The following is a 15,670-nucleotide window of genomic DNA, read 5'->3' as shown; positions in this document are numbered from 1 at the left end:
TGGGCGATGTCCTAAAGGGGTTGGTACTAATTGCGGTGGCTTTGGAAAACTCTGCTTCCAGGTCAGCATCTACCCCTAGTTTTGTCGCCATTCACAGTTTCCTAGTTACACACTCCACCGAGAGAATGCACCAATTTTCTTTCAGTTTTACAAGCTTCGTGTCACTCACTATTGCTGGCAGGAATAATCCCAGGCGAGCCCCCAGTGTTACCTTTCCTGCCTGTCTCTGGACCGTGGTCGGGGTGACGCAGGGGAGCTTCTTCTTCATTGTGTCCAGTGGTGTGAAGCTCCAGGTCCAGAGCAACGTGCTCTGGGGTAAAACCCTGTCCCTGAGTTCCCTTCTCCTAATTTACAGCAGGGAGTGACACACAAGGCTTGACTGCTCTATGGTTGACTTTATTATCTCCTTCTTTTTAAGGTGCCTGTTTTAGCTTAACAAAGACCAAAAACACACAAGAGCCCCACCACGCTGTCAACAAACACTCAATCCCAAAACTCCACCCCCAAAACCCCGACAACTCCACCCACATCCCACATTCAGTATAATTGGGATGTCAGGCTGCTATTTTAAGCTCTGATCCCAACAAGAGTCAGACTTTGAAGGATTTGAAGAAGACACTTAGGGCCACTTTATTATATGCGAGGGATTTGAATACGAATTTAATTGAAATATTCTAACTGTAAGTAAATGAATAAAATGTTTTTGGAGTTTTAATTTTGGCTTACTAAAATTCTTCAAAGATTAAAATGTTGAAAGTCTGGGCCCAGGTACATTGGATATAATTATGAAATTCAAAGAATTTGATAGGCTGTCAAGCTTTACCGTCGACTTATACGCGGGTCATAACAAATTTCATAATTTTCGGCTTGAACAATACACTCGACTTATTTGCGAGGTCAACTAATAGGCGAGCATCTACGTTATATACTTTATTTCCATAAAGTGAATTAGAAATTGGGAAGATAGTGTTTTACATTTTTTACAATTTAATATAATTTAATATTTTGACTGTGTCACTGTTTCTGTGTTCTCAAAGTGTCAGAGAAGGATTTTTCTTTGTATATTCAGATTTTCCTCCCATATCCCTAAAATATGCATATTATGTTGTATATATATATATATATATATATATAATATACTGTGTGTATATATATATATATATATATATATATATATATATATATATATATATATTGTGTGTGTATATATATATATATATATATATATATTGTATATAATTTTTATTATGAATTTGTTAGTTTTTAGGGGTGCAGGATCAGCCATTGTACAATGCCCCAGAGCAGTTTCAGGTTAAGGGCCTTGCTCAAGGGTCTAGCAGAGTAGGATCTCTTTTGGCAGTAACGGAGATTTGAACTGGCAACTTTCTGGAAACCACTGCATATCTTCAGCCTCAGAGCCACCAGTCATGCCAAATGCTGCCTCTAGCCCAGAGCAAGTGTGACTTGAATTAAGCTTGATGGAAAAACAATACATTTAATAAGAATGTATAGATATGTAATAAGTTACAACATCTATATTTTAGCTGTTGTCATTAATATTTAATGAGGTTTGAAATATCTCTATTTTAAAAGAAAATCTTGACACAAGATTATTGCCAAGAGATTTTTTCAAGTTTTTCTCAACCATTTCCGGTTGACGGCCAACGGCCACGGTCCTCTTGCCTCTCATTCGTGTGAATTCTTTTGTCAGACACGCTTCCTGCGCTTTCACCTCTCATTTGTGTGAATGCTTTTGTCAGACAGAAACAAAAAGGAGTGTGGCATCCAAGAAAAATGTTGCTCGAATAAATATTGTATCACCAAAAGCTTTTGAACGATTTCATTTAAAATTATTGTTACATGAATTAAAAGGAGTAATTTCTTATAAAGATGTTCTAACAATAGACGGAACTACATATGGTACTTTTTAAGAAGCGGCACGAGCAGCTGAATTATGTAAATTGGACAACTATATTTTCGAAATGATGTCTGATGCCGCTTCTGTAATAATGCCTGACAAATTAAGTCACATCTTTGTGTACTTAATTATGACAGGTGAAGTTGATGCTTTAAAATTATGGGATGCATTCAAAGGACCATTATCTGAAAAGTCTAATGAACAAATGGCTCTTCCGATCATCAAGGAATTGTTAGAAGCAGAAGATTTAACGATGCAGCAATTTGGACTTCCAGAAGAAATACACAAATCTGAGGTAAAGAAAGATAACAGCAGACGTGTGGAAGGCCATTAAAAATTATATCGGGAAATGTACTCACAATTAAACACTGATCAAAGAGCAGTTTTCTATACAATTCAAAAATATGCTCTCGGTGAAATTCGTCAGCGGTTATTCTTCATAGATGGACCTGGTGGCACAGGTAAAACATTTTTGTATAAGTGTTTAGTCCATTATTGCGAACTCTTACGCAAAAACATTCATTGATAGCATGAACAAGAATTGCATCAGTCGCATAACTTTTAACTTATCTTACTTAAATATCACGGACGAAACTGTTAAATTGAAATGGAAAAAGAAGATGATGCAGAAGACCGAAATATTTATTTGGGACGAAACAATCCCACAAACAGTATCAAATGTATTTGACAAAATCTTTCGGGACATTTTTGGCTCCGATCAACCATTTGCAGATAAAACTTTTATACTGGGAGGCAACTTTTGTCAAGTTCTACCAGTAGTCAAGAGGCCAAAGGCAGAATTACGATGCATGCCTAAAGAGTGTGCCTTTATGGTCTTTGTTCCAACAATTCAAATTACAAAAGAATATGCGAGCAGATCAAGGTTCGGTTGATTTTGCTATCTGGCTACTAGACATTGGCAACTTTAAAATTGAAAATCTCCCAATAAAAGAAGACTTACGATGTTCATATCTTATTGAAGAATTTTATCCCAAAGGGATATCACAGAAGAAATGAGTACATGGGCAATCCTAGCAGCGAGAAACCATGAAGTCAAATGAATTAACATGAAAATTGTCGATCGGTTACAGGGCAATTTGATTACATGCGTATCAATAGACTATGCTGAAGCAGTTGTTGTTAATAGTGCGGAAGATGAAAACATCAACTTACAATATCCTGTAAAATATCTACAAGCGTTAATGCCGTCTGGTCTTCCACTGGCTGAATTACTGTTGAAGGAAGAATGTATCGTAATGTTGTTGTGTAATTTTTGTATGAGTGATGGGCTATGCAATGGGACAAGATTAGTTATATTGAAAATCAGTCGAACAATTCTAACTTAAAATTTAAATAGGTGGCAAGAAAGGTAATGTACACGGATAACATTAGACACCAGAGGAGATCTTGATATGCCATTTGTATTAAAACTTTTACAGTTTCCTGTAAGAATCGCATTTGCTATGACAATTATGAAATCACAGGGAGAAACATTGCAAAAAGTCAGTTTATTTATTTGAGAGAAAGAAACAATATTCACTCAGGGGCAGTTGTATGTTGCATTGTCACGATTAAGTAAAAACATGGAATCATAATTCAGTGCGATTTTGAAGAAAGGTTAATTCCAAATATTGTTTTTACTGAAGTTTTACAGTAAAAGTGTAAGTTTAAAAAGTGCATGTTAATTTCAAAGCCAAACAGAACAAAAACGTATAACTCAACAAATACCTCTAACACAACATGAAACATAATTTTCTTTCAATTTATTATGTTTTACTATTTTTTACTATAGTTAATTACTCGCTGTAATGTAAAATAGTTCTATTATACATATGTAACAGTTTGAAGTGAGCAGGGGGCAGAGCCCCCTAGTTTTATTACAAAATAATGAGTAGATGGTAATGAGTGAGGAACCTTCTCAGAATTGGCTGATGTGAAGAGTGGTGTTCCACAGGGGTCAGTGCTAGGGCCACAGCTAAAATAAATAATTTGGATAGGAGTATAAGTAACAGGCTGGATAAATTTGCCGATGATGCCAAGATAGGTGGACTGGCAGATAATCTGGAATCCATTAAATTATTACAGAGGAACCTGGACAGCATACAGGCTTGGGTAGATTTGTAGCAGATTAAATTTAATGTCAGTAAATGTACAGTATTACATGTTAGTTTTGCTGATGCTCATCTCCACCAAACAAATATTGGGTGTATATTGCTGCTGCTGCTGAAATATTCAATGCACGTGCCTATTTGAATCTTTCATGAAGGATCGGTGCGGATTTTGATTTGAGCTCCATTGAATCTGTTATGAAAGGCTTTGTATTATAGAATACCAACTCGTTAAAATGAATCCTCAATTGTTACAATCTTGAATGTTAACTACCAGTTGCCCAAGTCATTTATTTAAGTAATGTCATTAAAATCAGTGGTTGCATTGGTTATGCTGTAGTAATCTTCAAATGTAGTTTGGAGAAAACTTTGCAGAATATATGTTGGAGATTTGTGTAATTTTAAACATTCTCTCTCTTTTCAGGGCCCCTACCAAGACACTTTGGAGTTTCTTATGACTAGTCGTAATCATTGCAAAATATTTTGGAAAAATTGTGTTGAGTATCACACTTTTTTCCGTCTTCTTGACCAACCCAAGCCCAAATCAAAATCTATCCTTTTCACCAGGGGATCCTCCTTCAGATACAGGTACAATGATGAATAAAACTTGTCACCTTTCTCAATAAAAAAAAATTGGATATCATTAAAATTGGTTAATACACACCCTGGCATAAATGTGGATGGATGGATGGATATGGACTAACACACTCCCGATGCAATGATGTAAACTTTATTAGAGAGTAGACAATACTTTAATTAGTTTGGTAAGCAATTTACATTGCACAAAGAGAATTTTGAAGAATTATGTTTCAAATTTTTGAGAAGTTACTACTGTTATAGTACTGTGTATTCTTGGATGTTTTATAAGCACACTTTATCAAGTCTGTACTTACAAAGTAGTTTGTTGATGGGTAAGTTAGATATAAATAGAGCGAGAAGGTTCTCAAGGATTATAGTGTGATAGAGTAGAACAGAACTGTATAAACCATAACTTATTTCAGGACATGTTGTTAGGTGGTGACACTGTCTTCTCTGTAGTTGTGCTAATATCTAAAAACTAATTTCTTAACTGTTTGCAGTTTAAACTCTATCATCTGATTGTTTGTTATGTATTTAAATGTTTCCATTTGTTTGCTTTAGTTGTGGTAGTTTTAGTTCTGTATAAGTAGCATTATGTTCTCCATATACAGCACAAGAGCTAGAAGAGAAATCCTGCTAATGTGTACTTTGTCATAATGACACAGTTCAAGGTGTTTCCATAGACTTAAATATCCATCCATTATCCAACCCGCTATATCCTAACTTTAGGGTTACGGGGGTCTGCTGGAGCCATTTCCAGCCAACACAGGGCGCAAGGCAAGAAACAAACCCCGGGCAGGGTGCCAGCCCACCGCAGGGCACGCACACACACACTATGGACAATTTAGAATCACCAATGCACCATTTAAAATTATTTGTAAATAATTATCAATAAACTTCTGTGAATTCCATGCACACTGCAGTCAAGGTAATAAGGATACATTACTGCATTTGCATTAGATTTTTGCAGTAGTTGTCTGTTAGGTTATGCATGTCTGCTTTGATGAAGCAAGCTACCACTTTTAAAAACAAACTAGAACTTTGCACAAAGGAGAATTCTTTCCCATTTCCATCCAATTGTCAATCCACCCAATGGTACTGTATATGTTCATGAAATACCATTTCCACAGTCTTTTCCTTTGCATCATTCCCAAATGTGATAAATTTAAAAATGTTTATATAATGTACACATTTTTAACTCCTTTGTTTATTGTGTGTACCCACTTATTTTAATACTGGATTACTGGCGACTGTAACCATTTCCAGCAGCATCAGATGGAAAGGCAAGAAAATGTTATGATCTTGCCGTCATTCCAACCCAGGACAAAATCAAGTGCACACACATTGTCAGTTGAGTACTCCCCATAATCCTAACCTGCATATCTTTGGATCGTAGAGGAACACCATAGATAATTAATGAGGATATATTGAGAATGTATAAATGCCACATAGTCCATGACTAGGTTTGGATTTGAACTTTTTATTTTGAACTTTCTCTGGAGAATATAGCAAGTTTTCAGGTGATTGTGTAATGCATCATTATTATACCCCAAATAACAAAAAACGCTTTAAAATATGAATGAAGTAATATATGCTTACATTAAAAACTACCCGTTTTTGAATGAAAAAAGCTCTTTACAGTGCCCCATATGGAAGGTGAACAAAACCTAATTAAGTATTTTCATTAGTCTTTTGAGGATCCATTTCATTGTTAGTTTGCCAAATTCCTGTTTGTTATGAATCAGCAAGAAGTGATAATGCTCTTTGAACCATGGAAGTTACATTTATTACAAGCACCTTTTATAATCTTATAAGATGTCTTACTCTTATTGGCAGTAAGTGTAACATTTTCTTAATATACTTGTCATAACATTAATATTTGTTTCGACCTTCAGAATCCTCAGTTTATACAGTATAGAAAAAAGAAATCCTATCATTATGTGGAGATGAGAATTAAAAATGTTTTCTTAAGAACCTCTATGCCATTTACCATATAAATTTTAATGTTGTTGTCTTTTGTGGTTGAAATTATTTTTTTGTTTATAATAATTAAACCTTGCTAAATTCATACAGAGAACTACAGTTATGGGTATTGTATTACAGTGGAAGAACACAAAAACAGCTGGTAGATTATGTCAGGGAAAGTGGGGCAAGAAGGACTCCTTATCAAAGGTAAGCATATTCCACATCATATGCAGTGACACTGACTGATTTTTAAGTTAAATATAAATGAAAAATGTAATTTCTTTAACTTGAGACTGAATGGCTTAAGAACGAGATCAGATTACAGTATTAAAGGAAACATTTTTTGACATTAAAGCTGTATTTAACAATTATGTCATTTGCAACAGATAACCTAAAGGAATGCTTCACACAAAAATGATTTTTATTTAAAGTTAGTTACCCCATAAAGTTTGTACAAGCACTACTAGTTCCGTATTGAATGGGACTCAAGGCCACTGTTAGAAAATACAGACCTGTCTAGCCATGAGACACCTTTTCTCCACAGTACAACAGTTTGTGTTGCTGGTGAATTTCTAGTCATAAGTTTTCAATTCAGAGCCCTTTTTCTGATTTTCTAAAAAAGTTGAAAGAAGCAATCAATAATGAAAGGACACGATGCACATACTTTATTTGAGTTTGATAATTGATCTTATTTACTGTACTGTGACTACCTGGCTGGCTGCTTGTTACAGTATGGTATAGCAGATGTAAGATGTGACTTGCTTCGTAATGTCTATTCGAAAATACCTTCCTGTGCTGGTATGTTGTTTATTGCAGTATTGACAGTCTTAGCACATTTATATATAAGGGATAGGTAAAAGTATAAGGTGATTTGATTTGAACAGAATAAAGAACTTGTATCATTCACTTGGGAAAACTGTTTTTTTAAAAAACAAACCTCTATTTTAGTTGAGTATTTTCAATAGCATTTTATTGGTTACAAGGATTTGTCTAAAATGCAGAGTAAATATTTTGTGAAACTGGTACCTTTGCCACATTGAAGTAGACATATTTGTATTCTTAAGGCTTTTGATTCATGAACTGTTGCCTAATTATTCACAATTATAAGTTGCTTGAGGTGGTGGTGCTTTTATAACAAAATTGTTAAACATCTTATTTCATTAAGCCTCGCTTCATAAATAAGTGTTTGGGACAAGTGACAGCATACCTTAGTTATGAAAAGCAACCTTAAAACTTACTGTAAATACTTCTCAAGCTTGCACTTTTTAGTGCACTATTGGCAATTTGTTTTCTAACTTATTGTGATATGCATCCTGTATTACAGGAGAAACAGTAAAGTCCGATTGTCTACTAGGACTCTGGGCTCTGAAGTACCAAAACAGGTTAGTATTCTTAGTCTTTAATTAGTGCTCAAGTATTCTGAGTTATCTTCCATATGTGTTCATTTATTTCATTAGGAGAGTAAAAATATATGGCTTTTGATCCGTGTCTCATCATATCTCTGGCCAATTCATGTCAACTGGTCAGTCACATTTCTTTATCTATTTTTGCGCTTTCTGTTTATTTTTATGTTCTGTATTAACCTTAATCATACAGCAGTGAAGTAAATTGAGAATTAAAAATGTGCTCATTATAAATTGCATTATATATATATATATATATATATATATATATATATATATATATATATATATATATATATATATATATATATATATATATATATATATAATCCTCAATCCATCAGAATTGGCTGAAACCACTCATAGGACGACAAATGAGATCAGATTTTTACAAGGTCAGAATTGAAACAAGTATAGTTTAGACTTCAGCTGGTTAAGTTTGGTTCCTGTCTCCTTAAAGAAATGCATTTCGGAGAATACTTTGTATATTTGCTAGTACAGTAAATCATAATGCTTTCTATTTAGATTACTAGTTGTATTATGCAGTCATTTAAAGTGGTTGTCATTGTGAGAGACAGTATGTTGACCAAGGTCAACCATGTATAGAATGCCAGTCTGCCAAAGCTGACATGAGTTTTAATTTCCTATGCAATCCATGTGCTGATTTATTGGCTGACCAAGTTAAAGCAATTCATACTTACGGCCAAAGGCCATTAGAAAACAATAGGGCAATAATGTTCTAGAAATTTTCAAAACCTGCCTTGGTGAAATAATAATAATAATAATAATCATCATGTTTTCTGACTCTTGTAGGGCTCTTTAAGGTTTGTTTAGATCATTGCTGTTCCATTTGGCTAATTCTTATGCATTAGGCCGGCAACGCTTTCTTTACACTAGTTTCTCAACCTTTAAGGCCCCCACCCCAGTTTTTCCTTGTAAAATTCTTTGACGACCCAATAGCAGCAATTGTAAACAGCCTCTTAATATTGTCAAATTTTGAAAAAGGGAAACATAGCCCAGTGTTGCTGAATGCTTACATCACCCACTAGCAAGCCAGTAATGGCAATCTGCAAACGTGGTTGGAAAACACTGCTTTAGACAACCTCTGCAACCCACTCATGAACAGATGATGGTAACCCTCGATCTGCCGGTTGCACAAAGAAAAGAATCCAAGATTAACTGTAAGTTAGCAAAATGCAATTTGGTTTCATGTCTGGGAATGGAAGAACGGATGCAATCTTTGTTGTCTGGTAAATGGAGTAAAAAGCATCAGGCAAAGGCAAAGAAGCATTTGCATATCTGGAGAAGCCATTTATTTGACAGGTTTCTGCAAGATGTGGTAAAATAGACATTGAGAAGTTGTATGACTGAATGAATGATTAGTCTCTGTGGTGATGTCTGTGTATGAGGAAGCAGATGGGAATTGTACAGTAGGAGTGGAAGGAGGGCCTGCTCTAGAGATCCTATTGCTTTTTGACTATGGCCTTTTATGGTAATGATGGAAGTGGTTACCAGAGAAGTGTATAAAGGATTTCCATGAAAGCTACATTTTTATGTAGATCTTGTTATTCTGATGGCAAAAAATAAAGCAGAAATGATAGAGAAGATACTAAAATGGAAATATAGTTCAAAAGTGAAAGGAATTAATAAAGGAAAGGTAACGATTAAGGTGATGGGAGAGAGGCATGTATGAGATAAGTGCATGGTCATGAGGCCTGTGTGGGGAAGTTATTGGAAGAATCTCTGGGTAGTGTCCAGGTAACAAATGTAACCATTATTGATAGTAATCAGGGTTATGCAGAGTCCGGATGTAAATTTTGATACTAGTAATAGAGTTCTTTTGGAAAAAGTAGGGGTGTTTTCCTACTTAGGTGTTTTGTGGAGTACAGATTGAGATGTGGCACAGTAATGATAGGTGGGTTAAGAGGTGCACAGAAAAGATTCCAGGAGCTTTCTCACATTCTCTGACATAGAGTTTGTAAAGGCTACACAAGGAAAAGAATGCTATGTGGTAGTTGGATATGGCTGATGAAAGCAGAACATGAAATGTAGCTGAAAAGAACAGATGTGAATTGATCAAATGAATGTTAGTAATTTTGCATAGTAGTGGTTCTAAGGAGATACGAACTAAGATGGTTTGGGCAGGTGGAGCCAAAGACAGAGGGTGCCTAGGTAAAAAGGTACACCAAAATGGAAGTGGAAAGAGGTAGGCCAGAGATGATGTAGTTGAAAGTAATTTCAGGTATATGCAGTTAATTGTCTAATGTGGTGTTTTATATAGTAACTAGCAAAATACCCGCGCTTCGCAGCGGAGAAGTAGTGTGTTAAAGAAGTAATGAAACAGAAAAGGAAACATTTTGAAAATAACGTAACATGATTGTCAATGTAATTGTTTTCTCATTGTTGTGAGTGATGTGTGCTGTCACACACATATATATACACACACACACATATATACATACATATATACACATACATCCACATATATATACATATCTACATATACACACATACATACACACACATATATACACACAAATACATATATACTGTATGTATATACATACAAACACACACACATATATATATATATATATATATATATATATATATATATATATATATATATATACATATCTACATATATACATATACAGACACACACATATATATATATATTTATTATAAAAGATGAAGCAACAAACAGCATAAAGTTTTGGGGTTTTCCGGCCCCGTATATTGCGGACACTCCACAATGAAAAAACAGGTCAAAGATATAAACAAAACAGTTCACTTGCGCGACGCTGTTCAGAGGCGTCGGCGGCCATTTTATAGGGGAGGAGACCGAAGTGGAGGAATGCTGGGAAGGAACCGTGAGGGAGGATGGGACTGCTGACGTCAAGGAAGATGGCGGAGCAAGGGAGGAAGTGAACGTACTGCGGGAAGGTTACAATGGCGGAGCGTCCTTTTTCCTGGAAGACAAAGGATTAAGGTTAGTACCCCGCCACTCCCTGCCGGCGAACGTCTTTCGAAGCGGTTTAAGGTCCGTCCGCGGCCTCCTACTCGCGCATGCGTGACAGACGGGGCCATTCCAGGATGTCTTTAACTTCGGAGCATTGGGGTCTCACCTGTCCTCGCCCCACCAGGTAACCTAAATACTTGGCCTCCTTTAAGCCAAAGAAACACTTACGGGGGTTAATGCGGAGGCCGGCCTTAGCCAGTGTCGCGAGGACAACAGAGACCTGCAATAGATGTTCCTCCCAGGTGCCGGAATAGATGGCGACGTCATCCAGGTAGGCGGCACTATAGGACTGGTGGGGCTTCAGCACTCTATCCACCAGACGCTGAAATGTCGCTGGGGCCCCGTGCAGCCCAAATGGGAGGACCTTGTATTGCCAATGTCCGCTAGGGGTGCTAAAGGCCATTTTTTCTTTTGCAGATGCCGTTAAAGGAATTTGCCAATACCCTTTTGTCATGTCAAGGGTAGTCAAGTACCGGGCCGCACCCAGCCGCTCGAGTAGGTCGTCAATGCGGGGCATCGGGTAGGCGTCGAACTTGGAGACCTGGTTTAGACGTCTAAAGTCGTTGCAGAATCTCCAGGAGCCGTCCGGCTTGGAAACGAGGACGATAGGACTGGACCAAGGACTATGGCTTTCCTCTATAATGTCCATATCCAGCATCCGCTGCACCTCCAGTTCCACTTCGGCGCGTTTTGCCTCCGGGAGTCTATAGGGCCTCTCCCGGACGACTACTCCGGGGTCCGTGACTATGTCGTGTACAATCAGGGAGGTCCGGCTTGGTGCCTCGCTCACTACATCGGGGATGGCGTGGATAGTCTGGGTTATCTCCCGCTGCTGTAAGGGTGTCAGCTCGTCACCAAGGTTAAGGGCAAATGTGCTAGCGAATAGGAAGAGGGATCTACTAGTGTTGGGAGACTCCTCCTGGTCCTTCCAGGGTTTTAATAAATTAACATGGTAGATCCTCTCGCTCGATCGACGATTCAGTTGTTTAACTAAATAGTCGACGAGCCCCTTTCGTTCCTTAACCTCGTATGGCCCCTGCCAATGAGCTAGTAGTTTTGAATGGGAGGTAGGGACGAGTTACCATTCCTCGATCCCCCGGGCGGAACTCCCGGAGGACAGAGTTGCGGTTGTAACACCGGGCCTGCGCTGCTTGTGCACGGGTCGCGTGGTCCTTTAGGATGGGCCTGATTTTAGCGAGCCTGTCGCGCATTTGCGCCACATACTCCAATATATTGGAGGAGGCAAGGGCCTCAGCCTCCCAGCCCTCTTTTAGTACGTCCAAAAGTCCCCGGGGTTGTCGCCCGTACAATAGCTCAAAAGGGAAGAAGCCCGTAGAGGCCTGGGGCACCTCCCGGTAGGCAAAAAGCATGAGCGGTAGGAGCTGGTCCCAATTCCTGCCATCAGTGCTGACCACCTTGTGAAGCATCTGTTTAAGCGTCTGGTTAAAACGTTCTACCAGCCCATCTGTTTGGGGGTGGTAGACAGACGTCTTCAGGTGCTTTATTCGCAGTAATTTGGCAACCTCCTTGAACGTATCTGAGGTGAAAGGAGTACCCTGGTCCATGAGGACTTCCTTGGGGATCCCCACTCTTGAAAATAGGTTGACTAACTCCCGTGCGATACTTTTTGTATTAGCGGAGCGCAAGGGAACCGCCTCTGGGTATCGGGTTGCATAATCTACCATGACCAATATATACTTGTGGCCACGGTTTGAGGGTTCCTGGGGGCCTACCAGGTGTACCCCTATTTGGTCAAAAGGGATGTCTATCAGGGGAATCGGGACGAGAGGAGCACGGTCCCTCCTAGGAATCTGGCGAGTCTGGCACTCCGGACAGGATTGACAGAAACGCCGGATCTCCTCGCTGATCCCGGCCAGTAAAGCGGAGCTTGATTCTCTCCAGTGTCTTCTCGGCCCCGAGGTGGGCGTGAACCAGCTCACATACCTCCCGCCGGAAGGTACGCGGCACTAACAACAGTTTCCGCACCTCCCCCTCGTGAGTTGCAACCCGATACAACAGATCATTCTCCAGTACAAAGAAGGGCTTGTGTGGCATGGAACCGTCAGCTTGTGAGCTGCCTGGAAGAACTATCGCATTCCGGGCAAACCGCAGGGAATCGTCATTTCACTGCTCCCTTTTAAACGAGGCAGGCGTGGACCGAAATTGGTGGTCCAAATTACTTAGGGGGTCTTGTGAGCGGTTTGGGGGAAGGGTTCCCTGGCTCGTCCTTTCTCCAGCGGATACTTCCGGGTCAGAGTCCGTCGCCTGAGAAACCTCCCCCGATGTGCCTGCGCCATTTTGGCTTGCCTCAGAGCATGGCGTGGAGACCGCGGGAAGGGTGCCTCGCCCCTTCATGACCAGACCTAGCGAGGCCCCGGGAGCGGTGTTCGTCTTACCGCTTTTCCTGTGTGACCAGTCTTGCCCCAAAATTACCGGATAGGGGGGATCGGGTAACACCGCGACCGTCAAGTTAGAAACTTGCCCCTTCCAGGTGATGTAACAGCGGGTGCTGCGGTAAGACTTGGTCTCCCCATGTACACAAGTGACCTGCAAGCGCTGCGCCAGCCACTGTCGCGGTAACACGTAACGGCGAGCGACAATGGTAATGTTGCTGCCGGAGTCAAACAAAGTCACCACCGAGTGCCCATTCAACAACACTACTCCCGTGTTTAGACTTGCCAGAGGGTGCAACGGAGTACAGTACCTTTCGGCGGCCGCCCAGGTGCAGTCCATCGGCTCTGCTATTGTGTTGAGGGGACAGGTAGGAAGGAGGTGGCCGACCTCGCCGCACTTGTAACAGTGCGGGGCGGCCGTTTTTTCTTTTGGCCTCTGTGCCGCTTCTGCAGCGCGTCGAGAGGGCTCGGGGGTGGCCGGCCGTCCCTGTCGGTTCCCACGAGCGTCCCTTTCCGACCCCCCACCTTGGTAGACCGCCAGCTGATGCTCCAAGACCTCCAGGAGGCCTGGCATGTCCTTAAAAGGATGGAGCCGGACCTGCTGGGCGAGGGAGGTGGGCAAAGCATTTACCAGGCCCTCGCAAGCCACCTGCTCTACGACCTTCCGGGCTTGGGGGCCTTCGGGTCATAACCAGCGCCCCATTTTGCCCCAGAAGTCGAAGGCCTGCGCACGGGCCGGCTTCTCTGGGTCGAACTGCCAGCTCCGCCATTCGGCCGCCTGCTGGCCCGGCGTGATGCCGTAGCGCCAGGATCTCCTGTTTCAGGAGGTCATAACTTGCGGCCTCCTCGACAGGGAAGTCGTAATAAGCCCGCTGTGCGGGTCCCTTCAGATAGGGAGCCAGAATGGACGCCCACTCGGACCGCTGCCACTTGTTCCGGGTGGCCGTCCTCTCGAAGATGCCCAGGTAGGACTCTATATCGTCCGCCTCTATCATGGGCACCAGAGGCGGGGGCATTGGACGAGGCGGGTCGGGCCTTACCCTTCGGGCTTCCGCCAGTTTGGCCTTCATCTCCAACTCCCGGGTGGTGTTGGCTTGCGCCTGCTGCAGGGCCAGGATCTGGGCGTTCATTCCCTGCAGCACCGTGTTGAGGTCTTGCCCTTCAGTCATTTCTCTCAGACTATAATTCTGTCGACTACGTCACTGTAAAAGATGAAGCAACAAACAGCATAAAGTTTTGGCGTTTTCCGGCCCCGTATATTGCGGACACTCCACAATGAAAAAACAGGTCAGAGATATAAACAAAACAGTTCATATGCGCAACGCCGTTCAGAGGTGTCGGTGGCCATTTTATAGGGGAGGAACCGGAAATGTAGGAATGCTGGGAAGGAAGCGTGAGGGTGGATGGGACTGCTGACGTCAAGGAAGATGGCGGAGGAAGGGGCGGAAGTGGACGTACTGCGGGAAGGTTACAATGGCGGAGCGTCTCTTTTCCTGGAAGACAAAGGAGAAAGGTTAGTACCCTGCCACTCCCTGCCGGCGAAAGTCTTTCGAAGCGGTTTAAGGTCCGTCCGCGGCCTCCTACTCGCGCATGCGTGACAGACGGGGCCATTCCAGGATGTCTTTAACTTCGGAGCATTGGGGTCTCACCTGTCCTATATATATTTATATATTTATATATATATATATATTTATATATTTATATATATTTATATTTATATATATTTATATATATTTATTTATATATATATATATATATATATATATATATATATATATATATATATATATATATTATATTAATATTTATTTATATACACACACACACATACAGTCTTTGGGGTGCTAGCAACTGTTGCTGGGGGTGTCAGAATCCATAAAGGAAGAAAACTGAAAAACATTATTTGTACAAAATCTTAATGTATTTATCCATTCCTAAATAATTAAATGGGCAGGGTATTTCGTATCAGTGCAATACGCTGTTTGTTAAAACAGATGACTGCCACTCTTAAGTGCAAGTCTGCATGGATATTATGAACTATCGTTTCTGTTCAAGTTCTATTTAAATTTTAAATAGAAGGAATCTTTATTTAGTCGACAGAATATTAATCAACTCAAACCTTAAATAACATAATATTTTGCTCTCCATAAAAATATATCCTGTCTAAGTTATACAAGTTAGAAATAAAGTAAACGTTAAAAGAACAAACTTTCAAATTTCTTTACTCTTATCTAATTTTATATAAAAAATAAACTTAAATTTTAAATATCCCAAAAGATTTT

General features: G+C 40.2%; 1 protein-coding gene across 4 annotated transcripts in view; it reads left to right on the top strand.

The window, feature by feature from the left end:
* Positions 1–15,670, top strand: part of farp2 (FERM, RhoGEF and pleckstrin domain protein 2) — a 219,354-nt gene that overhangs the window by 87,523 nt on the left and 116,161 nt on the right. For all 4 annotated transcript variants that reach the window (XM_039766563.1, XM_039766557.1, XM_039766571.1 and 1 more), the window contains exons 10-12: positions 4,451–4,614; positions 6,709–6,777; positions 7,895–7,952. In XM_039766563.1, the coding sequence (XP_039622497.1) occupies positions 4,451–4,614; positions 6,709–6,777; positions 7,895–7,952 (291 nt within the window). The remainder of the gene's footprint in view (positions 1–4,450; positions 4,615–6,708; positions 6,778–7,894; positions 7,953–15,670) is intronic.

The sequence above is a fragment of the Polypterus senegalus genome, chromosome 1, assembly GCF_016835505.1.
Source record: "Polypterus senegalus isolate Bchr_013 chromosome 1, ASM1683550v1, whole genome shotgun sequence".
In the NCBI taxonomy this organism is placed as follows: domain Eukaryota; kingdom Metazoa; phylum Chordata; class Cladistia; order Polypteriformes; family Polypteridae; genus Polypterus; species Polypterus senegalus.
The sequence above is the reverse complement of the archived record's forward strand: the minus strand, read 5'-3'. Positions and strand labels throughout refer to the sequence as shown.